The sequence below is a fragment of the Amphiura filiformis genome, chromosome 10 (genome assembly GCF_039555335.1).
Source record: "Amphiura filiformis chromosome 10, Afil_fr2py, whole genome shotgun sequence".
NCBI lineage: Eukaryota > Metazoa > Echinodermata > Ophiuroidea > Amphilepidida > Amphiuridae > Amphiura > Amphiura filiformis.
The window spans coordinates 22,729,373-22,757,159 of NC_092637.1; the positions used below are offsets into that span (position 1 = coordinate 22,729,373).

The 27,787-nt window shown below is 38.5% G+C and overlaps 1 protein-coding gene across 1 annotated transcript; it reads left to right on the top strand.

Annotated features, from left to right (window-relative positions):
• Positions 1–1,425: 1,425 nt before the first annotated feature.
• On the top strand, positions 1,426–27,787 carry LOC140162160 (uncharacterized). Its single transcript, XM_072185434.1, has 8 exons — positions 1,426–1,723; positions 5,489–5,693; positions 8,087–8,248; positions 13,044–13,217; positions 17,537–17,639; positions 24,062–24,201; positions 25,035–25,275; positions 27,252–27,787. The coding sequence occupies exons 1-8, from the start codon at positions 1,549–1,551 to the stop codon at positions 27,732–27,734; spliced, it is 1,683 nt and encodes a 560-aa protein (XP_072041535.1). The 5' UTR covers positions 1,426–1,548; the 3' UTR covers positions 27,735–27,787.

The following is a 27,787-nucleotide window of genomic DNA, read 5'->3' on the forward strand; positions in this document are numbered from 1 at the left end:
GGAAGAAGATCATCAATGCCCTATCTACTGCTGATAGCAAGAAGATCATCAATGCCCTATCTATACTGTTGATAGCAAGAAGATCATCAATGCCCTATCTACTGCTGATAGGCCTATAGCAAGAAGATCATCATGAATGAATGAATGAATGAATTAATCATTCATAATTCATTCATTCATTCATTCATCCATTCATTCATTCATTCATTCATTCATTCATTCATTCATTCATTCATTCATTCATTCATTCATTATATTTGTTCAAAATATCATTATAGGCCTACCTTTTTCCTTATTGAGAGGAATTTGATATTGACTATACTGTTTTACGGAGTTGCAGAATAAATCTCAATCTTTTTTTCTCGCAATGTTTACAAGTTTTCTTATTTTTTGCCAGCCCAAAATTAAATAGTCAGTGTTTTCTTTAAGCATTTTGCTGAAGGAGTATTTTGAAATTTTTGGACCCTTTCAATTGTCAAAAGGGGTAAAAAACATTGCCCAAGGGGTCACAGTATTTTTATAATATTATTTTTGAAGACATTTTTAATAGTGTGTGTGTTTTGGAGCAGTGACGGATCTAGATCAGTCAGAAGGGGAGGGGGGCAATTTTAGAAGCAAATAATAAAATGTAATTGGAAACTGAAGACCTAATTGAAGCGATTTGGTGGACCATTTTGACAATATTAATGTGTAAAATTTTAGTTGAAAAAAGCCGAACATTTGTGAAATGAGCAGTCCAAGAAGCCTTTCGTGAACGACAAGTTTTCCCTATTATGGTAGGCCTATAAATTGTGTTAAACATACATTGGCAAAAGTCGAAAGCAGAAGTGAAAGTGGCCATTTGTTTATCCACCACGCAGAAGGATGCCCCCCCTCAGAACTTTTGCAAAATGAAGACCTACCGGTATATAATTGAAGTGATTGGTGGACGAGTCCGCAATGTGCCTGAACGCGTAAATACGCGTGTTTGAAAGAGGTTGTCATTTGTAACAAAAATATTCACAACATTAATTATTTTCACACATTTATAAACACGTTTTTTTTTATAACAAATGATGTTGCTTATCAAATTAAAATTTGAATTTCGATACGCTTTTACAAATATAATTACATGCAAAATGTTTATCATCAGAAAAAAGAATATTAGCCAAAGAAAACGGCGTAAAATTAAAACTTGTCTAAAATTGAGTGATTGTACAAAGTTGGTAAAGCTAAATTTATACTCCATCGCTGAGCGACAAGCGACTGGTTTCTAGCCAATGAGCTAGCGCGCTTTTTGTTGCGTTGAGAAAAGCACGCAACCTCATTGGTGATGAAGTGATGAGTGGGAAAGTCAGCTTTAAAATTCTTGCGTAAACAGGTGCTTGCAGCTGGTGTTGCGGTTTTGATATTGCAGTGCAGTGATTTTGTAGAGACGCATGCATGCACATGAACTGTCAAATTTACAACCAATTTTGTGAAAAACTCTTAAATTTTGTGAATATTATCCTCGAACTGGTGATTTATGCTTGGATATAAGTTCCGTGGAGTTATGTGAAAAGGTCTGAAATGGATTCAGCGGGAAAAGAGGAGAGAAAAATAACCAAATGGTCGCGTTGGGCAGATAATCAAGATGATGATGAAGATGACGATTATGGAGAAGGAATGTGCTGCCGTATTGTCAACGAAGCTGCATTGCTTGGTACAGCAGTCCCCGTTAGGCCGTTCAGTAGACCTTACATAGGTGAGATTAAACCATATAGCAATTTAAAGATTTAGTCAATAGTCATATATTTAGCTGTGGGCTATTTAGTGGCTGTTCACAAACACTTGTTGGTGGGGGGGGGGGGTGGCTGATTATTTAGCTGTGGGCTATTTAGTGGCTGTTCACAAACACTTGTTGGGGGGGGGGCTGATGCAAAAAGGGGGCCCTTAAATTTGTGACCCTCCTAAGCTAAGGGGGCCCTGAAAAAAATGACCACAAATTTTCCTGGGAAAATTGAGTTTATATGCTTTTCTAGGGGCCCTCCCCCCTTAGGAGGGTCAAAACTTTTCAGGCCCCCTTTTTTTGCATCCCCCACCCAACAAGTGTTTGTGAATGGTCCCTTATACTGCCGTAGGTAGTCCCTGGTCCCGGGCAGACCATCATAAATTCATTACCGTATTGCAGGCGCGTAGCAAGGCGTCTAAAGGTGGGGCGCCCCATAGACGGATCCAATATGACACCGAAAAAAATGTTTTCAAAGTGGCCGCTGTTAAACATAGTGCCTAAACTGGCAAATGCTGAAAGCAGACGTGAAAATGGGCACTTGTTTACCCACTATGCAGGGGGTGTTTGAGGGGGATGTTCCCCCTCAGAACTTGTGAAATTGTGCAAAATAAAGGTCCAATTGAAGCCATTTTGGTGCATCATATTTACACTATTTAAGTTGAGACTCGCAATTAAAACATACATGGATCGATGTTGAAGTTGCTAAAAATAGGGGTGTTTTATCCTGAAAAGTTCGCGAAATGAGATTCAAAAGGTGGTGTTTTCAAAGTTCCCTGATGAGCATGAGTGACCCGCGGTATACACTGAGTGCTGGAACCGGGACCCGCCTTCAAGCAATGCCTAAAATAATTGCAGGCCTATAGCCTATATCATAAGACCTACTTCCGATCGACCCGACTGCATTGTTTTTGGGCATGTGCCTACTATCATGACTATACGCGCAATTTAACTTTTTTCTCTCCTCCTTTTCTCCCTTTGCTCTTCTCTTTTTCTACTTTTTTTTCCCTTTCTTTTTCTCTTCTCTTCTTTTCTTTGCAAAAAGACGCGCCTGATTTATTAGGCTCCTGACCTTATTAAAATGTTCCTGTGCTTTTGATGCTTGCAATTTCCAACCATGCAACAGTCTGAACAGAGCTCCTTGTTGACAAATAAAAGCTAATTATAAAAGTACTTACCTTGGGGGGGGGTCACTGCCATTGTGGCCTGGACACCATCCGCGATAATCAACTTTTGAAAAGCATCCTAAACAAGGATTTAACCCTTGGCTAAAACGATACCCTACGCGCCTGTTTTCACACCCTAAACAGGGAATTTATTCCTTGCATTAAATTTCATACCTTAAATACCATTTTCGCGTATTAGCAATTACAATTTTGCTACGTGGTCCTTTTTTCCATTTTTTCATGTTTTGACACCCTAACTACCCTTTTTACGCGTTTTTATTATCGCGGATGGTGTAAAGGCCACAATGGGAGTGACCCCGAGTACTTACAAACAAAGAAGCTCCACCACCAAATTCTAGATGTGAGGACCTGCCATAGTAGTCTATCAGCCATTGACATTGTCAGTGGCTGACTGGCACCATGACCAAGGTGGTGAGGACATTGTTTGGGGAGCCCTCCCATCTTTTGGGCTTCTTTTGTTCTGCTTCCAGTCCTCAGTCATATTATTTATTTAGCACATCATTTGCAATCCATGACATCTGGCATTTTTGTATTTATTATATTTTTTACTAGCAAATGACTCCAAAAATTCAGCAAAATTGGTAAAATATTGGCATTATTGCAATTTCTTCCAATTATTTCCCCTCACTTTATAGCTTGCAGTATAAAATCAATCAACTCTTTGCCCAAAACAGTATACCGTACAATCTCCTTTTAGCCAAATGGTGAAATTTTTGTACTTCAGGGGTACCTGTGTGGTAAAAAAAGGGAGGTTTACTCTCCCGTCCCCCAGCCCCTACTCAACACCCCAACATGAAAGTTGGTAGGGGAAGGTGGGGCATATAACGGACCCCCGGGGCAAAACGGACCCATAGGAAAAATAGGCCTTGGCAATACTGTCGTCTATGCAAATTATATTGAGGAACACAAGTATAGCCACATGAGATTTACAACAAAATTTGATCTGAAACAATCTACTGACATCCGAGCAAGATCGAGTCAAAAAATTACAACCTGTCTGACGTAAGATATGTAGATGTTTAATGTGCGGAAATTTTACTTCATTAATATCGGATTCCCAAATAATTGTGTATATTGTAAACACTAAGGTACCGGTACTAGCTTTGAGCTGTATGTACTGCATGGTCTATGCTACAATGTATTATGCATGCAACCTAGTCCTAAAAAATCGGGTATGGGACAAAACGGAACCCCTAGTGTGGGGCATAACGGACCAGGGTTCCGTTTTGCCCCGGGCGTTTTGCCCCACAGATGTGTTCCGTTTTGCCCCAATTGGACATAATATGTTTTCACTCAAGGAAATGTAGGCGTTATCTAGGGGCCTACTCGAGCATGGTAAACACTTTGCTGAAACATAGGCATATTAAACTAGGCCTACAGATAGAATTAATGATTAAAAGTTAGCTTACTCCACAGAGATGGGTAGGCCTACTTAATATTTCTTTCTAATCAAATATTGGTCATACATATTATAGGCCTACTAGGTCTATAAGAAGTTACTCACTCCACAGAGATGGTAGGCCCACTTTATTGTAACTGAATATAGGCCTACATATAACTAGGCCTAGGGCCTACCGATGGAACTGCTGATATAAGTTTACACCCAGGGTGCCGTTTTGCCCCATAGGGAGGTTCCATTTTGCCCGATAGTGGGGCAAAAGCAGATTTATTTTTTTGAAAATATTTCTTCATTTTTATAAAAAATTGTAAGATTCAAGTTATATTGGTTAATGGTATATTAAAGGTAAATACAATCTTCAACTGAACATATAATTTTTATAGTCATATTACTTATGGTGACGTCACAGAGCATCCTCGAAGTTAAGTGTTCCGTTATGCCCCACCTTCCCCTACTGGTATAAATCATGCATGCATGCTTTCATGTTTTCAAATAATTGCAGAAAAGGGGTATTTTTTTACCAGTAATAAGGGGCTATCATTTTCTTCGAGGGGGCTGGTCAAAATAATTATATAGGGGAAGATTGTCATAAATTTTTGGCACTTTCAAATTCTCAGCGGCACACCCCTAGTCCCCTACCAAAACCAAACTTGAGTAGGCCCCTACCCCCAGGCAAAAATTAAGTAAGCAAGCTGATAATGCTACAAATAAAAAATGTCTTACTGTCCAGCACTGCTCCAACCCCCTACAAGGATATTTGCCTTGTCATATTTCTCATGTTTTTATATTTTTCAACCCTATATCAACCCTCTATCATAGTCAGTACCATATTTAAAACATGAATCCTGTTTTTGACTTCTGATCCCAATCCTGTAAAAGTGATAAGATCTGATACACTCAGACCGAAGGAATCATAGCAATCAGTGAAGCCACCAAGAATTTGTTCGGGGGCACTGGGTAGAGGAGGAAAATAATTTGACATACTGTGGGGATACATCAGACAAATTTTTTGCCCCAAAAGTAGAATTGTTAATGATTTTTGGATTTTTGGGTTGACTGGGGGACCCATGTGGGCAGGTGGTGTAAAAAAATATAAAAAATTCTCTACATTTTTGACCAGGTAATTTTCTATTGTAACTTTAAATGAATTTCCAGTGCAAAACTCACCAATGCCTTCCACACTATCAACGCCTTCTCCACCACCACCAAGTGTGTCACCTAAACCAATCGCTGAAATACTCCGTCTAGTCGAAGACCCTCCACCCCCACCACCGATGGAAAACATAGATGAGGAGAGGAGGCCCGGAGGATGTTGTCCATCGATGGAGAAACCTTTGTCTGATCCTCCAAGGATTGAAAGGTAAGGGAAGGCGCAGTAACCATGGTAACTAATGCGATATTTAGTTCGAATGAAAAGCGACTATCTTTTCATGTTCATTCACCTGTGTAGTAACAACATTGTGCAAATAAAATAGGGAAAGATTTGATCAGAACCACAGATCAAGCTCCAAAATCCTGTGTAAAGTGTAAGACTTACTCTGCATAACACTTTACCCTTTATAGCAAGTTAATGTTCAGCTGGTTCCTCATGATAGGGAAATCAATTTCTGGTAGGGGGATAACTTGAACAAGCTGTTTTGTTGTTTTTTGCAATATTTTAAACTAATAAAACCTAATTATGCAACAGTACAAAAGTCATCAGTGTTAATATTAGTTTTTTCCTAATGTGTACGCACAATTGCTTCGTTCAACAAAGCTAAAAGGTTATTTCGATGAAGGAATACTTCGTTCGATGAAGCTAATTTTGTAATATGTACGCTCACTTCGTTCGACGAAGGAAACTGATCATGTGACAATTAAGTGACCTTCACCGGCTTTAATAATAGCCGGGCGTTAATAGCTTCGTTCGAGCTTCGTTATTTTTCATGAAATGTGTACAATGCAATGTCTTCATTTGATCTTCGTTCAGTTTAATGTGTACGCATGCTTAATTAGTTATTCAAGATTAACTTATCTTCGTCAAATGAAGAAATTTTCTAATGTGAACAGGGTCTATCTTGAGCTTTGTCCCACCAGTTCTTCATCCAAACCAGGCCTTCTCAACTGGCGGCGCGCGCGCCACTTGTGGCGCTTGGAGTTAGTCGAATTGGCGCATGAAGTGACGCACGGTAAATTTACTAGTTTTTTCCTCATAAATTGCTTACAAAAAAAGGGGTGAAAATACCACATCTGAGCCTTTAGATAGCCTTAAAATCTCTGAGCTTCCAGGGGCGCTGCCCCCTGGACCCCCGCAGCTGGGCCCTACAGGGGCCATAAGGCGTGCGGGCCTCCTGGACCCCATCCGCTATATATGCGTTCGATCGCGCGCACGCTCCTTCACAAAATGCTCCCTAAACATGTTGGCACTTCATTAAATGCTCCCTAAACATGTTGGCACTTCATTATCACTAAAATTTCCCAGTTGGCACTCCAAATAAACTAGTTGAGAAGGCCTGATCCAAACTCATTCACTCACCCCTCACCATTCCATTCATTCACTCACTAACTCTCAGCAGGCCGTGCTCAAGAACAAATTAACGTTATCCAGAAAATGCAATAGTAAATTGAAAACTCAGTTCTGGGAGAGAGATGTGTTTAGTTAAAATTAATAAATTATTCATTCCTTTATTTATTCATTCCTTTCTTTCACTTATTCTTTCTTAGGCCTACACTCTATCACTCTCAAGATTTCTCTCCTCATCTTTTCCCCTTCTCCCTCTCTCCCCTTTTACCCCCTCTCCTTCTCTGCCCCTCCCTTCCTTTCTTTTCACCCCTTCCTCCTTTCACTCCCTCATTTTCCCCTGGCTTTAAATGGAAATGAACTTTATTAAAGAGTCCTATATATAAAATCAAGATAAACTGTGAAATATTTAGTTGTTAGAAAGCAACAAAGATATGGACCTATACCTGGCAGCCACTCCACGTTGTTACGGGTAATCGATCAGCAACTCTATTCAATTTATTTGTGATGCACCTCAAATATGGTGGGCAGTAAATAACTATACATCAACGTCTAAAGTGTACATTTTTGCGCTTGTGGTGACCGTGGACTAATAAGAATGAAAGGTACCACTCGCTCAAGTAAGCGCTCAACCAGTGACATAACTTTCTTTTGATCACTTATTCGCATGTCTGGAAAGCATTAATACGCAAAAGTCAGTTACCAATTTAATGGCGGCACCCTTTTGTCCGAAACAAAAGATACCACGTACTGGATGAATAGCTTGTCTGCAAATCAAATTGGCATCAAAGGAACAATGTGTTATGTAATCTATGTGTACCAGTATCCCTGATTATTGAAACCTCCTTGATTGAGACATTCCCTGGTATGATCGATGAAGTCTGGATTGTGTGAATTATCGTTTTTTTTTGGGTACGTACCATGTTCATTGGTGTATCAGGGTCAATCACCTGAGGGGGCTACAACAACAAATTCCCTGTGGGTTTAGGCTCTAAGTGACTGTTGAAAGGTGAAATTCTGTGTTTACCATTCCAATTTTCAATTTTACACTATGTGTGTGTGTGGGGGGGGTGGTTTTAGGGAGTTGAGATAGCAAACCAAATCTTGGGGGGGGGGGGAGTAAACTTCCTCAACACCACACTGAATCGATCTCCCTGCTTTGACCCAAAATGAAGCTAGTGGCATATGTCATTGAGTAATTTTAATAGTTTTTATTTTGTGGCAACAAAGATACAAGATTTATCTTTCCACAGTGCTCCTACTGCCAGTGAACAAGCAGCAGATGTTCTCACTGTCTTCTGTGATGAAAGTGAAATACCAGATCTCAATACTGTAGACAATACTGTAGCTAGTAGACCAGAACAATCACCATCACCTGATATTGAGATCATTGCTGTCACCGCAGCTAGGCCAAGGTGAGCAACTTTTATCCTTTTATCCCCTTCCTTTCCTCCTTGATCTCTTTACCACCAAGCTTTGCTCCCCTTCCATTTCTCCAACCCATCCACCTACTCCTAAAACCGATCTCAATACAGCAGGCAGACAATACTGTAGCTAGTAGACCAGAACAATCACCATCACCTGATGTTGAGATCATTGCTGTCACCACAGCCAGGCCAAGGTGAGCAACTTTTCTCCCCTTCCCCTCCTTTCCGTTACCACCAAGCTCTGTTCCCATTTCATTCCTCCATTCCACCCACCCACCCCAGAAAAATCTCAATATTGTGGACACTGTCAGTAGACCAGAGAACAATCACCATCCCCTGATAAGATCATTGCTGTCACCACAGCTAGGCCAAGGTGAGCAACTTTTATCCTTTTATCCCCTTCCTTTCCTCCTTGATCTCTTTACCACCAAGCTCTGCTCCCCTTCCATTTCTCCACCCCATCCACCTACTCCTAAAACCGATCTCAATACAGTAGTCATAATGTCTGACACAGCTAGTAGACCAAAACAGTCGACATCCCCTGATATGAGATCATTGCTGTCACCAACGCTAGGCCAAGGTTTCTCTTGTTACCCCCTTTCCTTCCTCCCCGATCTCCTTTACTACCAAGCTCTGTTCCCCTTCCATTCCTCCACCCCATCAACCCTCTCCTTACCGATCTCAATCCTGCAGACATAGCTATGTGGACCAGAACAATCAGCACCCCCTGCATGATTATATTGAGATCATTGTGGTCACAGGGCATAATTTAGTGTCAGAATTTTGCATGGCAAAATTATGAAGTTTTATTTGTATAGCAATAATTATGTACAGCAATGCATTGTGTAGCAAAATATGATGCGATACCGGTTATATTATGCCCTGGATGGTCACCAAAGCTAGTCCAACGTGAGCAATTTTTTTCCTTTCATCCATCCCATCATTCTCTCCTTTACTGCCAAACTCTGTTCCCCTTCCATCAGGGGTGTCTATTCTTCCAGAAAATTGAAATTATTCCCTCACCCTACCGCACTGTGTCACATCCGTCCCCAGATTCTTCCCCAACTGAGATTCACAAAAATGGACCCAAAGGGAAAATTTTAGGCTGGTTGCTATCTACATGCACTTTTTCTTATTTTCTTATACCCTCCCTTCCCTGAATATTGGTGTGTTGTCAGACCCAGAAACTTCTTTATACAACTGTTAGGCTAAGTTGTGAGTTGTTCTATTCTGTCTTCCCTAAAAACATCAAATTCTTTCCTAGATGGTACAGTTTGGACACTGAAACATTGCAAGGACTAATGGTTCAAAGGGAAGACAGGCTGGCAAACACCTCTAGGCTCTTTATTATTTTCAGAGCTAGCTGTGATTTATTATTTACAGGGGTGTGAGAGTTCAGCTTTTTTGTTTTGATTTTCAGCTTTTTGTACCAGTACACTTGCTCTGTACAAAAGTATAGGATCTTCCCAAATTGCAGCTTTTTGCTAGGTGTTTTTAACTGTTTGCTAACTGTTTTTAGCATTTTAAGCTCTTGTATGTGGTGACTGGTGACTCATACAGACCTGCCAACTGTCCCGCATTTTGCGGGACAGTCCCCCATTCCGAAGTTTAAAACCCCGAAAATGCGGGACGTCCCGCATTCCCGCATTTCCGTCCATTGAAAAAAAATCATTAAAAAAACCAACAAATTGTCCGATATCGTCTGGCACGAAAGAATTGCGGCGGCGCTATACCTATTTAAATGCATTGAAAATGTGGTGGCGCTATTAAAAGCCTGATTAGCACGTGCTTGCGTGTTAAATTCACGTTGCCCATTGTAATCCATTGGATATGTATGAACGTTGCCATTAAAAGGAGGCTATAATTTTCGCCTCATCGCTCGGTGCATGGTTCATTGATGCAACATTGTATAACCGATGAATTGCGTATCTTTTTCGGATTGGTGAAGAGGTTATTTTCAGCTTTTCACTGTGTCAATGTTTCCGAATTCGGAAGGTTCGTCGTAATTTCGTTGGAATTTTGGAAGAAATTTTTAGTGTCCCGCATTTGGACTTTCAGAGGTTGGCAGGTCTGCATATGCCCCTGATTTATAAAGCCTTAGAATTAAAATTCTTCTGTAGCAGAGTTCGATCTATTGCATCCAGGCCTATGTGGAAGGATGATCAAGGATTTGGATCTGAAGCTGAGGTTTAAAGGGAAGATAAACTTGGACAATTAGAGCTGTTAACTAATTGATTGTTCTGTCTTCCCTTAGAATCCCAAATGCTTCCCTAGATAGGCAGATGTCCAAACAAAAAAGAAAATGGATTTTGTATGAAATATGTAAAGCAGAACCCCTTAATCTTTGTGTGCATATTACCTATGGTATGACCACTAGTCACTATTGCCCAGGCAGGGAAGAATTAATGACCCAACTTTTCCCTGTTTTATGTATAACAAGTCCATGGTTTCCCTTAAAATAGTTATTTTTGGGATGGGAATAGGTAAAAGCCAAGGGACCACTACATGTATGCTAATGCTATGTACGCATAATTCTTCCCTAAATGACACTTGATGAATTCACCAACCCTGTAGTGGTGTAGAGCAGTCACTCTGCCAGTGACCATCTGTTTCATTCAAAAAATAGCCACAAAACATAATAATACATGTTCCAGTTATACAATTTTTCCCAAATTAGTTAATTTTATTTTTAATCTTCCTTGAATCCTGTTGACTTTCTTCTGTTTTTCCCCTTCTATTTTTTTCTTTTTCAAAATGCAAAATTCTTCCCCAAAGGGGTAAAATGATTCCCTCCCCTTTGGGGGCGATTAACGGAAGAATAGACGCCCCTGCCTTCCATTTCCCCACCCCACCACCCACTCCAAAAACAGATCTCAATATCAGTACTGGGGACCTAGCCAGTAGACTAGAACAAATGGCCATACCCCGATATTGAGATTATTGCTGTCACTACCCAGCAAACACAAAATGTTAAAAAATACCCATTTAAATGTGGGGTTATAAAGCTAGCTATAGGCCAAGGCAAGCAACATTTCTCCTTGGATTATCTCGATATTCCCTCCTAGATCTCGTTTACTTAACTGTCTTTACTAATCCCCCTTCCTTCCAGTCCCCTTGCCCATCATACCCTCTCTAAAACATCTCTCAATACTGTTGATACAGCCATTAGGCCAAACCATTCACAACATGGATTTGAACAAAAACAAACAGTTTTTTAAATACCAATATCTCAAATCAGTATCGTTACCTTCTGTTTTCCTTTCAGATTTATTATCTATTATCTATTATTGTAGAGCCAAAAAAAACCTTTAAAAGCGTTGATCTGTTTTGACTTTTATCAACTGCGGTGATGTGAATTTATACTCAGTGTGCTGGCCATAGGCTTCAACATAAAAGTTTTGAGATATTAAGTTATCTTAACAACCACTGAACCAATACTAGGCTAGCTTATACTCATTTTAATGCATTTTTCATGCTGATTTCAAATATGGTCATGAAAATGTACAATTCTGAAATTTTTGAATTTTTGAAAGAAAAAAAAAATTGTCGTCTACAGTCGACACCCCTTGGAGAGAGTTAATAAATTTCCTTTCTTGTTTCTCATGATTGTGTGACCATAATGGGATCCATTCAACCATGGTTTGCTTTTGTCTTTGTTTAATTAGAGCCCCAGGGAAGATAAAAATAAATATATATATGCTCACAGGAGCAGAAAGCTAATAGCCTGTCACTATATGCCTTGGATTGGGCTATTTCAGTTGAAATCCATACATTCCAGTTGAAATCCATACACCCTCTATCTCTCATATGGAAGACATAACCTTACTCTCCCACACAGGCGGTGTAGATTTCAAATGGAGTCACCCATTCAGGTAACTCCATTTGATAGTCACACCCCTTGTGTGGGAGCTTAAGATCATGTCGTTCATAGGGGGTGTATGGATTTCAACTGGAATAGCCATCTAATGAAATCAAATCAAATATGGCCGTTGGAAGTTAATTAACTGAAATCAACTAAATATTACGATGGCTATTTCTTATGATATTTTTATGAAACTGGCTATAAACCAATAAATTTTTAAAATGTTTTAAATTACTGCATGCTGATAATGTTGGTTACTTTTACTATACCACGTTGTTCAGGAAGTTCAGAAATTTGGCCCAGAGAAAGTGGAGAAAAAACAAAAACAATTGTTTCCAAAATAGTGGCATTTAATCACTTTGGACCAATTTTAGTAGGTATTGCTATTGCTATAATAGGCCTAGCTAGAAATAATATGTAAATATATGGAGAGTAATTCAGATGAAAAAAAACAATCAATTTTTCTCAATTTGAGATATAGGCCTATAGGTAAATATAACTGGTCCAACATCAAAAAAAATAATAAGAAAATGTGTTCTATTTGAATTGGAATTATAACAGAAGGGTGTCAATAAGCCAGCATTACAGGGCATATTTATGTTAAATGACCTCAACTGAAAATGGCATATCGCTTTTTTACCTCTGAATTCTTCATTTGATCTTTAAAGTCAAACTCCAACTCATAAAATACATTTCCTCATTCAAACTATAGCAGAAATTAACCAATGCCTCAGGACAGTAAACCGCATATTACATGACAGATGAAAGTGGCCTCAACTGAAAATGACATACCACTTTTTTACCGCTGAACTCTTCATTTTATCTTTAAAGTCAAACTCGGAACTCATAAAGTACATTGACACATTCAAACTATAGCAGAAATTAACCATTGTCTTCTTTTCTTTTCATAACATTAAACAGGTCAACCACCAAGCCACCCGATCTGAGAGAAAGTTTGAACAAGCGAAGCAGTAGGCCTTGCAACACCTCAAGAGATAGGCCACGCATTCAAGTTACAGGGAGAGATTATGCGTCGGGAAGAGAGATTGTCCCACGTCGTCCGTCCCGGGAGAATCCAAACCGCGTCAGCAGCAGGTGGTATTGGTTATAGTGTCATTCAACTTGGCAACACCCTTTGCAACAAATCCTTTAGGCTGGCAACCCAGCCAATCTTTAATACTGGCAATCTATGTTATAGCCAGAAATCTCTGGGTGTTTGACTAATTTATTTTAAAATGTGATGTAAAATCAGTGTTTATCAATACAAAGTGGAGAGCATAATATTTGCAATCGAACATGCTGTAATGTAATTTGAGTGCAATATAATATTTTTGTTTGTTTCTTGGGAGAGTTAGACAGTTGCCTTGGTAACAGGAAGGCTTTAAATTTGGAACTTTTGGCAATCAGTTGTTTGACTTGATGTGACCATGATGTGATACTGAAGTGAAGAAATTAAAAATAGTCCATTGGAGGAGGTTAGAAAATCGATTACTAACAAATAAATCTGTGGATATCGACTAATCGAGAAAGTACAAATTTAACAAAGTTCTCACGACTTACATTGTGGAGGTTGGTGGCCTGCGACCAGCATCCACTGGTCTTCAATGCCGACTGATGATTTGGTTGGTAGCGGGAAATTGGGTCATCTGACCGGAAGTAGCAACTGATGTTGACCTCCGACGGTCAGATGAATGGATCTGAAATTAAACAATCTGTGGATGTTTGACTAATTTATTTTTTAATGTGTACCGGTACATGTAAAATCAGCGTCTATCAATATAAAGTGGAGAGTGTAATATTTGAAATCAAACATATATAACATAATTTGAGTGCAATATTTTTGTTCAACTTGTTTCTCATGAGAGGTTTACAGTTGTCATGGTTTTGGGTAATCTGAGGAGACTTGAGAAAGGCTTTAAATTTGGAAAAAAATTGCACCTGTATTGCTTGACTTGATGTGATATAAAGTGAAGGAATTAAGGTGGTATTATAAAGGTAGCTTGGAGGAGGTTAGAAACTTGATAACAACAATTAGGCTTAAAAAGGTTTGCTTTCTGTATTTGGCTGAAAACCAAAATGTGGTTTGACTTGATGTGATACTAAAGTGAAGAAATTTTAATTTCAATATTTTTATTGTTTAAAAACAATAGTCCATGGTGGGATTATAAAGGTAGCTTGGAGGAGGTTAGAAACTTGATTACAGCAATATGGCTAAAAAAATTTGCTTTCTGTACTTGGATGAAAACCAAAATGTGGTTTGACTCAGTTGGTGTGATACTAAAGTGCAGAAATGAAAAAAAAAATAGTATGGTAATATAATATTATAATTTTATTGGTAGTAGATAATGGCAGACCAATTTGAAGTTCTTGCTTCACAAATACAATTATGTTTTCAGATATGCCAAATGAAAATTAAGCTTTAAAATTAAAAAGGGTCTCTGGCAGTAGTTGGTCTATGGGAGCTATAGCAACAGAGAAGTGGTCAAGTGGTATCCATTGATTGAAATAATAATTTCATAGATAAAATCAACCTTTGATATTTAACCCTCTCCGCGTTGGTGTTGGCTGCAGATGACAAGTTTCAGTCATATTTTAAAAAAAATATCGGAATTGTACATTTTCCATGACCATATTTGGAATCAACATGGAAAATGCATTAAAATGAGTACAAACTCATTTTTATGTTGTCTATAGTCTATGGGGGAACATTTTGAGAGATAGCAAATATAATCACAATAATATGTTTAGTGTTGGCAATATGTTATATTCTTGGGTGACTATTTCAACCTTTGGCTACAGTTTGACTCTGTAACTTGAACCACTGATTTTTTGGTTGTTATTCTATCGTAGGTGAAGAAGAACTTGGGCTCAAGTCTAAGACCTTAGAATTTACCAGGTCTATAAAGTGGGTTGCTCTATCCTTGCTCAAATTTGAAGTAAGGATCAGTATGCTATATACTGTTTAAAATATTAATGGTTCAGCATGTTGTGTTGGTTTCAGCTATAAAACAACTGATTGTTTCAAATGTATATTTTCTTTAGAAACTAAGATCTAGGTATTCATAAAAAAAGTATAACATAAATAGACACTCGATAGTCGTTTCACAGTGCTCAATACCAATTTTTAACTAGGTAGAGCTAATTTTAAAATAAAACAATTTTTGCTAAATATTATTCAGCATAGTAACTAGTAGTTTTACGCCTATCGGCGATCGTCAGACTACACTAAAAAGTATATATATTATTATTGGGCTAAAATTTTGAGATACAACCTATTGAATGGAATCAATATTTTACAATTGCCCGGGCCTGAATTCCACATTCAATATTATCATGTTGTATCTCTAAAAAGCTGCAAAATGTTTCCAAAAATACCACAAAGAAGATAATTTCAACTCAAATAATCCTGGAATAGGCCTTATGATTTGATAACAAAATTGCACCAAAACACTAATTTTCATAGAATCTGATTTTTTCGCAATTTGACCAGGGCAACTGTTGCCAATTTCAACAGGTGGTGGTCGCCGTGCATTCTCTAAATTCAGTAAATTTTCATCATCATCCGTGTAATTGAATGGGATTATTTTGAAATTTTAAAACGCTTATCACAAACAAATAGGCCTATGTCAATAAATAATATAAATACAAGCTAAAACCGTTGGGGTTCGATAATGAACCCCACAAAACCAAGTGAGTACCGTATATGGAAAATATGGAAAAGGCAAAATTTTGCCCTAAAAATAGACCAAAAATGTCCATTAACTTTTTTAATATAGTCCAAATTAACTCGAATTTCTTTTTATTATATTTAGAAACATGGCAGTGTATTTAAAACTGCATAAAAATACCACATTGATGTACTCATACACTTCAAAAATGTAAATCAAAATATTTTTTCACCATATTTGTCTATGAACTCAATTATTCATGAGCTAATTTGCATAAAATTTACATAATTAATTATTACACTTGTTTTTCTAAAAGCTTAAGGTCCAAGCTTACCAATGGTATGCCACTTACTGGTTTTTACCCAACCGATAACACTCCACACCACTCAAATATACCCCTTTTGTGGGGGTAATAGAATATGGTTAAAACGGGACCTTCATCTAATCAATTGCTTGTAACTTTACTGTCACATTGGATTCAGTGGGGTGTCATAATGTGCAGGGTTATATAGTGCATCTATTGAAAAAATAAATTTACCCACATGTGGCTCAGGTTTAAAATTAGGATTTTGTTTCGAAGTGCAAGGACAATTTTTTGGCGCAGTGTAGATGTTACAATGGTAGGTGAATGACACTTCATACATCATTGGAGGAAGCTGTTTTGAAGCATGTCAAAAGAAATTTCTAAAACTGTGCTTGCTGTGATGCTGCTTTAGGCTACAAATCAGACTTGCGATATTTTTACCAAATCAAGGAGGTGATACTGCCTGGTGGTGGCTTATAATATATATTCAGGAAGAGTAAATGAATGAAATGTTGAAGTTTTGTCATGTGTGTGGTTTGTTTGTTGGAATGAATGATCACTTTTTTATGGATTTGATTTAGTTTTGAATTTGATATTATGAAAATGTATTGTTTGTGTTTTCAATCTATGTAAATTGAGTTTTGTGGGTGCGCTTCGGATGTTTCATTTTGTTTTGCTACATATTGTTTTGAAAACTAATATGCTTGGCAGGATAAAATGACATGGGGTTTATGATGATATGTTTGGTTAGTGGTGATGTCAAGTTAGCTCATTCGGTAAGGCATTAGACTGGGTCATTAGTGTGTGGCGATGCAAGTTCAATTCCTGGTGAAGTCTCTAATTTATTTATCATTGAGCTAATTATTTGAAATTCTTCTGGACAAGGAACTAACTAATCTTTACTGTCTTGGTGAACGGCACCAGAGCTCTGTAAGCTGAACCTGGGTGTGATATGATGTTTTTTGTGTGGGATGTGGTATGTTTTTGGTGGTATGTGCTTCTTAGCTGCAAGTCCCTCATTATTGCTACTGGTTTATATAGTATGTCTTGGGTATTACCACCAATTTGGCTTGAAATGTGGGGAGGGGGGACAATCGGCCTAAATTGTCAAAAAGTTGCTGAAAAGAACAAAAAATGGGTCATTTTGCTGAAAGGTGGGGGAGACCTGTACCCCTGATTAAATAACAGGCAAGGTTATCAGCATTTGGTTCTGATGTACCTGAGTGGTATCTTTCCCCCGGATCTTGCCCCCCCCCCTGCATCAATCCGTCTTCGAAATTGTTGTGGGCAGTTAGCCCGAACTAAAAGTGGCTCATTTGACCAAAAAGTGGCCGGGGGTAGGGGGGATGATGCCCTTTTCCCAGGATTGATGCCTCTCCCCCCTATGTGCTAAGTAAATTGTTGCACACCTTTTTATTACAAGTTTTCTCCTATCACACTAGTTCTGGCAGCTATCACCATGGTTACTCATCACATGGTAATAGGTTTGCTCCATACAATGGACCAGGGCGTGGTTTCAACAGGGACAGGGATTACATGCCGAAGGTAAGTGCAATCAAAGTCCATACAGCCTCTATGGAAGTCATAACCTTAATCTTCTACACATGGGGTGTGCATTTCAATTGGAGTTACCTGAATGGGTGACTCCATCTTTATTTAGATTATTTTTTTATCTACATTAGTATTCTCTAGTTTAGGTGACAAAAACGAAACAACCCAGATTTTGCATTTTAGGGATTCGTTTTCGTTTTTTGCAATGAACAACAGCTCTGTTTTGGCCAAAGTGGATTGATTGTAACTGAATTCTTTTGAAAAGGTTTTTCAAGCTTTTGGTGATTTTTCCAGAAACAAAAAAACAACCCCCCCCCAAAAAAAAACTCCACCAACCGACCCATCTTGACAAGTCTGTCTGCCTGCCACCCGCTGAACAGGTTTTTTCCACCGCCTTATCCCCTGTTGGCTGCAAATGTATATCTCTTAATGTAAATTGTGAGTGAATTATGAGTGACTGATCTTTTTTTGGGTGCTTAAGAATTTTGCAGTTGTCAAATTAAATAATGTAATGAATTTGCACTCAATTTAAATTAAACATTTCATTATAGAAAGTTAGTTGCTTATAAAGTAAATCTTTATTAGTGTTTTTCATTTGTTTACATTTTGAGAGTACACTTCAATAGATAGCAAGTTTTGATTAGTTTTCCGACCAATATTTACCGATATGATTTGTCAGCAGATGGTAATTTTTCTGACCAGTACTTCTATCTTCGGTATATAGCAAGTATTCTGATATGATTGTTTCCATTGGGATCTTCAGCAGATAGCAACTTTTCTGATCAGTGTGTACCAACAGCATTCAATTTAGCTGGTGCAACAGGGCAGCTATTGCACTTACTTCTGGCACTGAGCAGTCAATATCATAACATCACCTAAATAATGTTTTCTGTAAAAATTTTCTGCTATTTTTTCAAGTATATCAAACTCTGTGCTCCATCTGTTATCTCCTCTGTTATCTTCAGTAAATAACAATTTTCTGACAATGTTCTGAGAATTTTCTGACAATGTGTACTTCTTATCTTCTGTATGGCAAGTATTCTGGCATGTGTCCACTGCTATCTTCAGAAGATAGCAATGATCTGACTGTGTGTACTTCCTATCTTCAATAGATAACAAATATTCTGACATATGTCCACTGCTATCTTCAGTAGATAGCAATGATCTGACTGTGTACTTCCTATTTTCAGTAGATAGCAAGTATTCTGGCATGTGTGCACTGCTACCAGTATACCGGTAACAATTTTTCTGACCAATGTTTACTGCTATCTTCGGTAGATAGCAATTTTTCTGACTATTTTTTATTGTTATCCTAAGTAGATAGCAATATTTCTGACAAAGGTGTACTTACTTCTTCAGTAGATAGTAAGTATTCTGATGTGTCCACTGCAATCTTAAGTAGATGACAAATTTTTTGACAAATTTTTACTGCTATCCTAAGAAGATAGCAATTATTTCTGACCAATGTGCACCTCATCTTCAGTATGCAGCAGATATTCTGATGTGTCTACTGCTATCTTCAGTAGATAGCAACATTTCTGATCAACAACGTGTACTTTTATCTTTAGTAGATTATCTCCAGTAGATAGTGTTGATTAGTGCATATTCTGATATATGTTCTCTGCTATCTTCAGTAGATAGCAGGTTTTCTGGCCAACAGGTACATTGTTCTTCAGCAGATAGCAAGTATTCTGACCAATGAATAGCATCTTTTCATACTGTGTACTTCTATCTTCAGTAGATAACAAGTATTCTGACATATCCACTATTATCTTTAGTACACTTTCTTCAGTAGATAGTGTATATTCTGATATAGGTCCACTGCTATCTTAGAAGATAGTTTTCTGGCCAGTGCAGCTGATATTTCGTAGCAAAATGTTACAAATTAATACAGATATTGCAGGGTAGATGTTGTTTTGTTGATTCTCTTGTATTTCAAAACTGCATTTCACAATCCATTATTATGGCATGATGTGAAAGAGCATTATCACCATGGTGCTCTCCTTGAATATTTTAATATTTTGCTCTGAGTCTGACCATAATGGACGCTCTGCGCAAAGTTTCCACCGAGTATACAATTTTCCTCCACAATTGCATTCATTGTTAAATTCCTCCTTGATGTGTTTAGCTCTATCATAGCTACTGTTAGACAAACATGCTCTAACTCATACAGCAATCAAACATTTGATACTACATTTTGGTATCCTTGTGATGTGTCTTCTTCGTCTCGGTCAGATTGTGACTGGTGAGGTATGCCTGGGAAAGATCAAGCGTCCCACAGGCAGACATTTTTCCAATATATATCAGTGGCAAATCCACATAGGCGCATGCCACACAAACCCCCTGCTTCTCTTGTCTCCAAGCTAGGAGGATTTGTAAGTATGTTTTTGTATGTTTGTCACTGGGATGGTGACTTTTATCACTCTAGCAATGAGCAGATAAAATTACGGCAATTCTTAATCGTTTTTAAAACTAGCAGCGCCAAACTCGCTTCAATCATCTGCTGCCCGCCAGCAGCAAAAATTCTCCTGTTTTGCTAGTAGTCCGAATTAATCAAAAGCTTAGTTTCGAACAAGAATTACCTAACTCTTTCCTCTCCTATGACACCACTATTCGCCTTTGGACCTGCAGCAAATTCCTTGATAATATATTTCTGCAACTACAACTGCTTTGAATCTGAATTTACTCTCTAGTGGCTTGAAATATGGGCCTAAAAATGGGCTAATTTTTCATGTTTTTGGTATAAAATCCAGGGGCTCAAACCTCTATAAAGCCACCCGCCTGGGCATGTGCACACCTGCTCTAGATACTAGAACATTTGTCTTTGGATTTGTGGTTCCATACACAAATTATACTTTTCTTCTTCCCTATAAGAATGCTAGTTTCTTAATGGGAATGGGTGTAATTGTATAAATTCTGCAGCCATGGCAACAATACCAAAATATTCCGGTTTGCTGTTAAGTTGTTTTCATTATAAACTATCTGGTTGAGATACTACAGTAGTCTAGTATGCTAACAGGAAGCTGCTATCTTTGTAGTACCCCTCCCTCATTTGTTTTCTGGACTTTTCTGAAATTTTATCATGACACAGAAAGAAGTATGTGTTTTCATGTGTCTTTTGAATTGTATTTATATTGAAATGCAAGTGAGATGAACCACATGGGTGGAAAATGTTAAGACAATTTCTGAACTTCGGGAAATATCCTTGTTTGTTTCAGAAACCATTTTGATACAGATTTGTGTCCTAAATAGTGAATTGGGTAGCAGCTATATTCTGCCATATTGCAGATGACTATATTTCTCAATTCTATATTTTTCCCTTTTATCCCCCTGAGCACTACCTGCCGATCTAACATTGCCTCTGATTGGTCAATTAAATGATGTTTTCTCTTTAATCACCAATCAGAATGGAGCTTTGCAAATAATTCACCCACATTTTTGCATGGTGAAATTATTCTAACAATGTTGCTGATTGGACCAATTGATAATGAAAACTTCTTTTTGGCCAATCGGCAGGTAGTTCTCATGGATTAATCGTAACATCAATGCAAATAAGTATCTGATGCAAAGCATGCAGGTGTTCCACTGCGGCTTCATTCAAAGACTTTTCCAGAACTCTGAATGTCTTTAATGCATTGACATGAGATTTTAACCACAATATGTGGTGTGAGTCCTATAAAGAATGACGTAGAATTTATAATTATGTTGATATTGTTTTCAGGAGAGTGGAGAAGAGGGCATAACTCCACTTAGCAATGTGGTGGCCCCGTACAATGGACCAGGGCGATATAATGGTGGTAACAGAGAATTGCCTAGAGTAAGTTGACTTCATCCCTTCTTTGATGAGAAGATACTCTGAGGAGCAGGATTACACAAAACATGGACCTGTCTGTTTAATTCTTTTCCAATGATTGCTGCTGAGTTGATAAAGTTCGAAGCCAAGAAAGACCCCCTTTTTCTCGATACAAACATGGCGGCATACATGGACATTACCATTTGTGACTTCATATACAATTATCAGGACCAAAATTTTTGACGGGCAGTGGCGCGGCACCAGAGGGGGCATGGGGGGCGAATTCCCCCCTCCCCTCGAAAAAAATTCCTGGCAACACCACTGTTGACAGCATGCCAGCTTGATTGATTTTCAAAAATGTGGTTACCTATCATTCAGATTTTGATTTTGAGTATTACTACAAAATGACATCAGGCTTGCAATGGTCCATGTTTCCACTCCCAAATGATCTCTCAGATTTGTTGTTGGTTTTATTGTTGTTGGCCATCCTATTCCGATATTTATCATCATTTTGCACTCACATTTCACACCATCATGCTGCAATGTACACTTTAACTGTTAATAACTTAATACATTGCAGTGAACAAGCTTGTCTCTTCCCAACCTGCGCTCTGTTGTATGCTGGAGCATAGTCTGGCAATCTGCAGGTCCCAGTTATATATACAACTCTGGATGATTGCCGGCAATTGCTTGAATTGCTTCTACATTTAGTTTGAAGCACTGAAGTTGTAAATATGTGTTTTTGCTGGTGATGTTTTCATTACCATTTAAGTGGAACCAGGTTCCCTTCGTTTGACCTGGAGGCTGCTGAGAGCAAGGTGTTTTCTCATTTCATTTTGTGGAGTATCTGTGTCTTTACTTCTGTCAAGTTTGATCATCGGTATCACTCATTCTTATAGAGCTGCCAATCCTTCTTGATCCTGCAGAAGACTTCCTTGTTTGCTGAAAATCTTCTCTGTTTTCTGCAAAACATATTAAATCTTCTGCTTAAATTTGCAGCCATTTGGCTAAATCTTTTGCATTTACAGCCATCTGGCTAAAAATTAAAAACAAAATAAATTATACACCCACTGTCCTGTCCTTTGCAAAAAAAGGTTGAGTATAGCCTTGGAAAGGCATTTTTAAGATTCTCTAAAAGCTAACATCCAGGAGCTTTTGGGGGACTGAAGGGCCGCTGCCCTTGGCTGGAGAGCACCACATATCCTAAGCTTTTTTTACACTTCATAGAAATCTGCATTTACATATTCCAATGTTGGCAGCTCTGTTCTTATTTTGTTTTATTTTGCACTTGCACTTACCTACGATACCACCTTTATTATAGGTGAGGTATGGTCTGTACTTCCCTAGCTATATCCAGTATTCAGTAACCAGGAAAGCAACCAACTTTTTGTGTTTGTTAGACAAGCAAATGACCATCCAAAATGGGGGTGATTTCACAAAAAAATCTCACCTTTTTCTGTCTTGAGATTTAAACGAAATATTTTTTTGAGACTGGGCACATTTCTGTCCCCTTGCCCCTTGTCTGGGAGGTAGATATTATCATATTTTTGAACCAGTGTACTCTCTAATATTATGGGTTATATTCCAATCAAAATCCATACACCGCTATGGAATACATAACCGTAATCTTCCACATAGGAAATGTAAATTTCAAATGGGATTACCTGAATGGGTTATTTCATTAGAAATTCACACTCCCCGTGTGGCAGATTTAAAAGGTCATATTCTTCCATGGTTAGCCTAATGCAGTATCTGGAGCACTAGTAATTTGCAAAGCTGATACCGTGTTTTTACATACAGGTAGGTATGAACTCGTACTTGGCAAAACAAAAAATTTTTACACATTGGTAAAAAATCTTGTTTTAAAGAATTTGTTGGAAGAATTGTTTAGATTAACATTTTAAAGTAGTCAGAAATATTTCATACATGTGTTTGAAAATGTAACTTATAAACGCTTAAAGCAAGTTAAGAAATGAGGTACATTCTAGCTGTACCTCTTTTCTTATCATAAATGTACCGCTTGTCTTGAGTCACTGAATTTCCAGTGTAGTAACTGGATTCCTTGCCTATAAAACTATAATTTGTTACTAGTGTGTTATTATATATTTTTTTGAGAAAAATGCAAAAATAGTCACAAATTTATCAAGGGGTGTAGACGTACCACCTTCAGATGGAAAATTTTCAAATGTTTGTGTTTGACATCCTACTTACAAAATACTAGATATTTGACCAGTAATAATAATATGTGACACGATCTGGTCCATGGGGGCCAAAGGCGGCAAATTTGAAACTGAGATCAAGGTAAAAATATGGAGTTAAAAAACAATAAAATACATAAGAAAATAGACATCAAAAACTTCATAACTTTAGAACCAAGTATGCTAGACCTTTGGTGTTTTCAGTATATGCTAGCCTATTGCATGTATAATGTAATAATTACAGTAACTCAATTTTCAAAATGCCTCCTTTGGCCCCCATGGTCCAGATTGTGTCACATATACCTCAAATGGAGGAAATGGATATGGGTTTTGCACATTCTGAACTCTTCATAAATTTATAAACCTTTGGTCTGCTCCAAAGCTTTAAAGATGGCTGATCTTTTTACATTGTATTATTTTTTTAGCTTCAGATCAGCGATGTGTGTCGTGATTGGCGACGTGATGGTGAATGCCCCAGAGAAAACTGCCGTTTTGCCCACAGACTACCCTCTCCACCAAGAGAGGCCCAGCAAGCATTCAGATCTGTTCCATCTTCTAATCGGAGGTAAGATCTTATAGGATATAAAATGTTGGTGAAATGTTGTATTCCCATGTAAAGTAACTTTAGCCTAAGCCTTGATGGTTGCGGAGCTGTAGCCATGAGGTTTTTGGGGCGTGAAGCACCCCTCCCACCCCACACCCGCACCTACACCCAAAAAATAAAATGCCAATCTGAATGAAAAAGTCCACTTTTTTCTGTAAAAACATTGAAAGTCAGCCCTTTTTTGAAGGAAAAATTTACAAAAGGTGCAGGGTTGGTATAAATCCTTTTAGGGCGTCCTGAAGTGTTTTACATTTTCTGTGGTGTATCAGGATCAGTTTTCTGGTGAGGCGACAAAAAAAACCCTGTTCTATGGGTCCAAGCAACCCATAATTGGCATTTTGGAGATTTTTTGTTACTATCATGTAAAATCAGCCGTTTTGGGACCAGATTGATTAATTTTGGCTGAAAATGTTTAGAAATCTTTTTACAGATTTGTCAGATTTTGGTGAAAAAAAAACCCCAAAACACCCAAACCACTGACCCTACTACGACCGAAAGTTCCATCTGCCTGAAAAAGATGGGTTTTTTGGGTGTTTCAATTGCTCACTATTTTAGCTGTGAAATTTTGTGTTTACCAGTACAATTTTAAATTTATACTATTTTAGCCCAAAATATAGGTAGTATTCGTGTATACCAGGCCAATTTTCAATTTTACACTATTTTTTTTGGGTGGGTGGGGGGGGGAGAGCAGGGGTTGACATTTTCTTTGGGGTGGTTTTGAGGGGGGGGGGGTTGAAATTCATCCCCACAGACTACACTGCTTGAATGCAAAAATATTAATTGACTGATTTCAGGAGGTCACCTCCTCCACACCCACCACCACCACCGCCGCCACAATTGGAGTCACATAGAGCCCAAGGTTGCTATGGCAATGAGATGGAGAGTGACAATAACCAAGGACGTGACAGAGGGAGGGTGAGCGATGAACGGAATGTTGTTATAAGGTCACCCCCTGAATGTGAAGGAAGACCTCATTGGCAAGAGAGATCCAGATTTGAAAGACAGTCGGCTTCTGATCTTAACTCTAGAAGACAGGTGAGTGTATGTACACCCCAAACTCAGTGGTGGCACCATGGGGGGATGTCCCCAGTCAGAACTCCTGCCCCCTCTCCCTGTTGGCCCCCCCGTAAAAACTCAAAATTACGAAAATTTACACTTTTTGCGGCAATTTTACCCTAAATTTGTTCATTTTGCCCCCCTGAAATTCATGTTACCCCCAATGACTGCTGAAAAACTTCCTGGTGCTGCCACTGCCCACATTGTGTATGTCAATTTGACTGAGCACTCTCATTTTGTTTGATTGAATATTCAGTCAAAGGATCAGAATTTTCAATCTTTAATCAAAAGGAGTGATTCTCAAGATTACTTGCACATGGGTGGGGGGGTTGACACGATTGCTTACACATGTGGGTTACCAGAGATTACTTGCACATGGGGGGTTGACAGAGATTACTTGCACATGGGGGGGGTTGACAGATTACTTGCACATGGGGGGTTGACAGAGATTACTTGCACATGGGGGGTTGACAGAGATTACTTGCACATGGGGGTTGACAGAGATTACTTGCACATGGGGGTTGACAGAGATTACTTGCACATGGGGGTGGTTGGCAGAGATGACATGCACAGGGGGGGGGGGTTGACAGAGATGACTTGCACATGGGGTAGGGGGTTGTCTACTGGCTTAAAATAATGGAACAAAATTTGCACTGAAAATCTTTTGGACTGTTTCAGATCAGAAGTAACATTTTAAGTATTTGCAATCTAGTCCTACATGCATAAAACAAAGGCATTCTGAGACTAAAATAATTTCCTTTTGCCTGTTTCGCCGCTTCACTTGTAATGTGATGTAATGAAGTATGCATCCAACTAGAAGTGATGTGGTCAATGACATGTGACATGATCAAGGGCAATGAGTCACATGCGACCCTGGTCGAAAATAAAAGTTTTGCACAGTTTTCTAAAGAGGACATTTAGAGCTTTCAGAAACTGAAAACCCCATGTTGATATGACTTTTCTTTGCGAAGTTACGTCAATTTATCAATCGCTGAAAACAATTAAAACAAAAGAATTTTAACACTTTCTTTGCCAATATCTCAAAATCACTATTAGCGACATCCGACTCATTTCCCTTGATCGTGTCACATATTGCTGGGGGAAGTCATACAAAAGACAGTCATAGTGAAAAAATTTGTCTTTTCTTTTCAGCAATTGGTTTTATGAAAAAGTTTTTTAAAAATGTGATAGATTTTTGTAATACTCAAAAAACGTCTAAGAGTGAGTATGACATTTGATGCTTGATGACTACTCGGATCCCCCCCACACACACACACCCAGTCCCCACCCCTGTGTGTGTTTGCCGCCAACCGAGGACAGTGTGTATTGCTATCTAACCGCCGCCCCGTGTGTATCATGTTTTCATCGCTTAACCGTGGACTAAAATGGTGGACTTTTTTGTGTATAATACAAAACGGAATTTTATTTTTATCCATCAACTGCTGATGTAGTTTTTACACGTATGGTCCGCGGTTTTGACCAAATATCACTATAATGCATTTAGCATGCATTTGAGGTCTTTTGCAACAGTTTGAGACTGGACTGTCTTCGGTTGGAGGTAATTCCGCAGTTTAGGGTGAAAAATCTTGTGTGTGTCCTTGTTTGCTGGCAAACACGTATGCGCCCCAACCACACCCTGTTTTAGGGGCAGACAAGTAAAGTCAGGATTGTTTTGGCTGAAAGTAGCTTAATCACTGAAAACATGAAAAATCTGAAAAAATCTGATTTTTATTTACAAACATGTTTTGAAACCTTTCTGATATTTTGCAAAAAATATCAATTAAAATCAATCCAAGAAATCAAGAAACTATTGGTTTTAATTGAATACGGTAAAATAAAAGAAATACCCCGACATTAATTCTGGGTTGGTAGAGCCCATAGAACAATATTTTTTTTTTTGTCGCGCCTAACCTCAAATGGTCCCTTTGTAAAGTGTGACATTTTGTCATTAACAGGAGCAAGAATCCTACAAAACATGTATGCAAGAACTCGAAAAACAGAACAGGCATCTCCGTGACGATCTCGGCCATCTGGAACAAGAGCACTACAAACTAGAGATGAACACACTCGACCAGAACAAACACTTAAGCCGTCGCCTAGAACTTATGGCAGATTTCCAGCGCAACATAGTGATGCGACTGTGGCGTAATGAGCCAGCGATACGCAGTGCCATTGAAGACAGTGTGTCATTAGCGGGTCTATCAAGTATTTTACCGCGAAACCAACTTGGAATTTTGGGTAAACAGCCCGGTCAGCCAGACCTTTTTGCCGCTGGCCAGCAGCAGATGATTGAAGCACGTTTGGCACGGCAGTTGATGTTCCAAAACCGGCTACAAAGTGGCTTGAGGTTGACGGAAGAACAGCTGCTGTTGCGACACGGGGTGACGTACGATTACGATCACGGACTGATGATGGACAGATATTGGCGTTATCAATGAATTGGTTAGAAAAACGAAAACAGAAAGACAGAACTGAGAATGGGCTATTTCAT

Coding starts and splice junctions, on each gene's coding strand:
- LOC140162160 (XM_072185434.1), top strand. CDS start 1,549: ATGGATTCAGCGGGAAAAGAGGAGAGAAAAATAACCAAATGGTCGCGT. Junction 1,724..5,488: donor GTTCAGTAGACCTTACATAG/GTGAGATTAAAC, acceptor ATGAATTTCCAG/TGCAAAACTCACCAATGCCT. Junction 17,640..24,061: donor ACAGGGATTACATGCCGAAG/GTAAGTGCAATC, acceptor TTATTTTTTTAG/CTTCAGATCAGCGATGTGTG.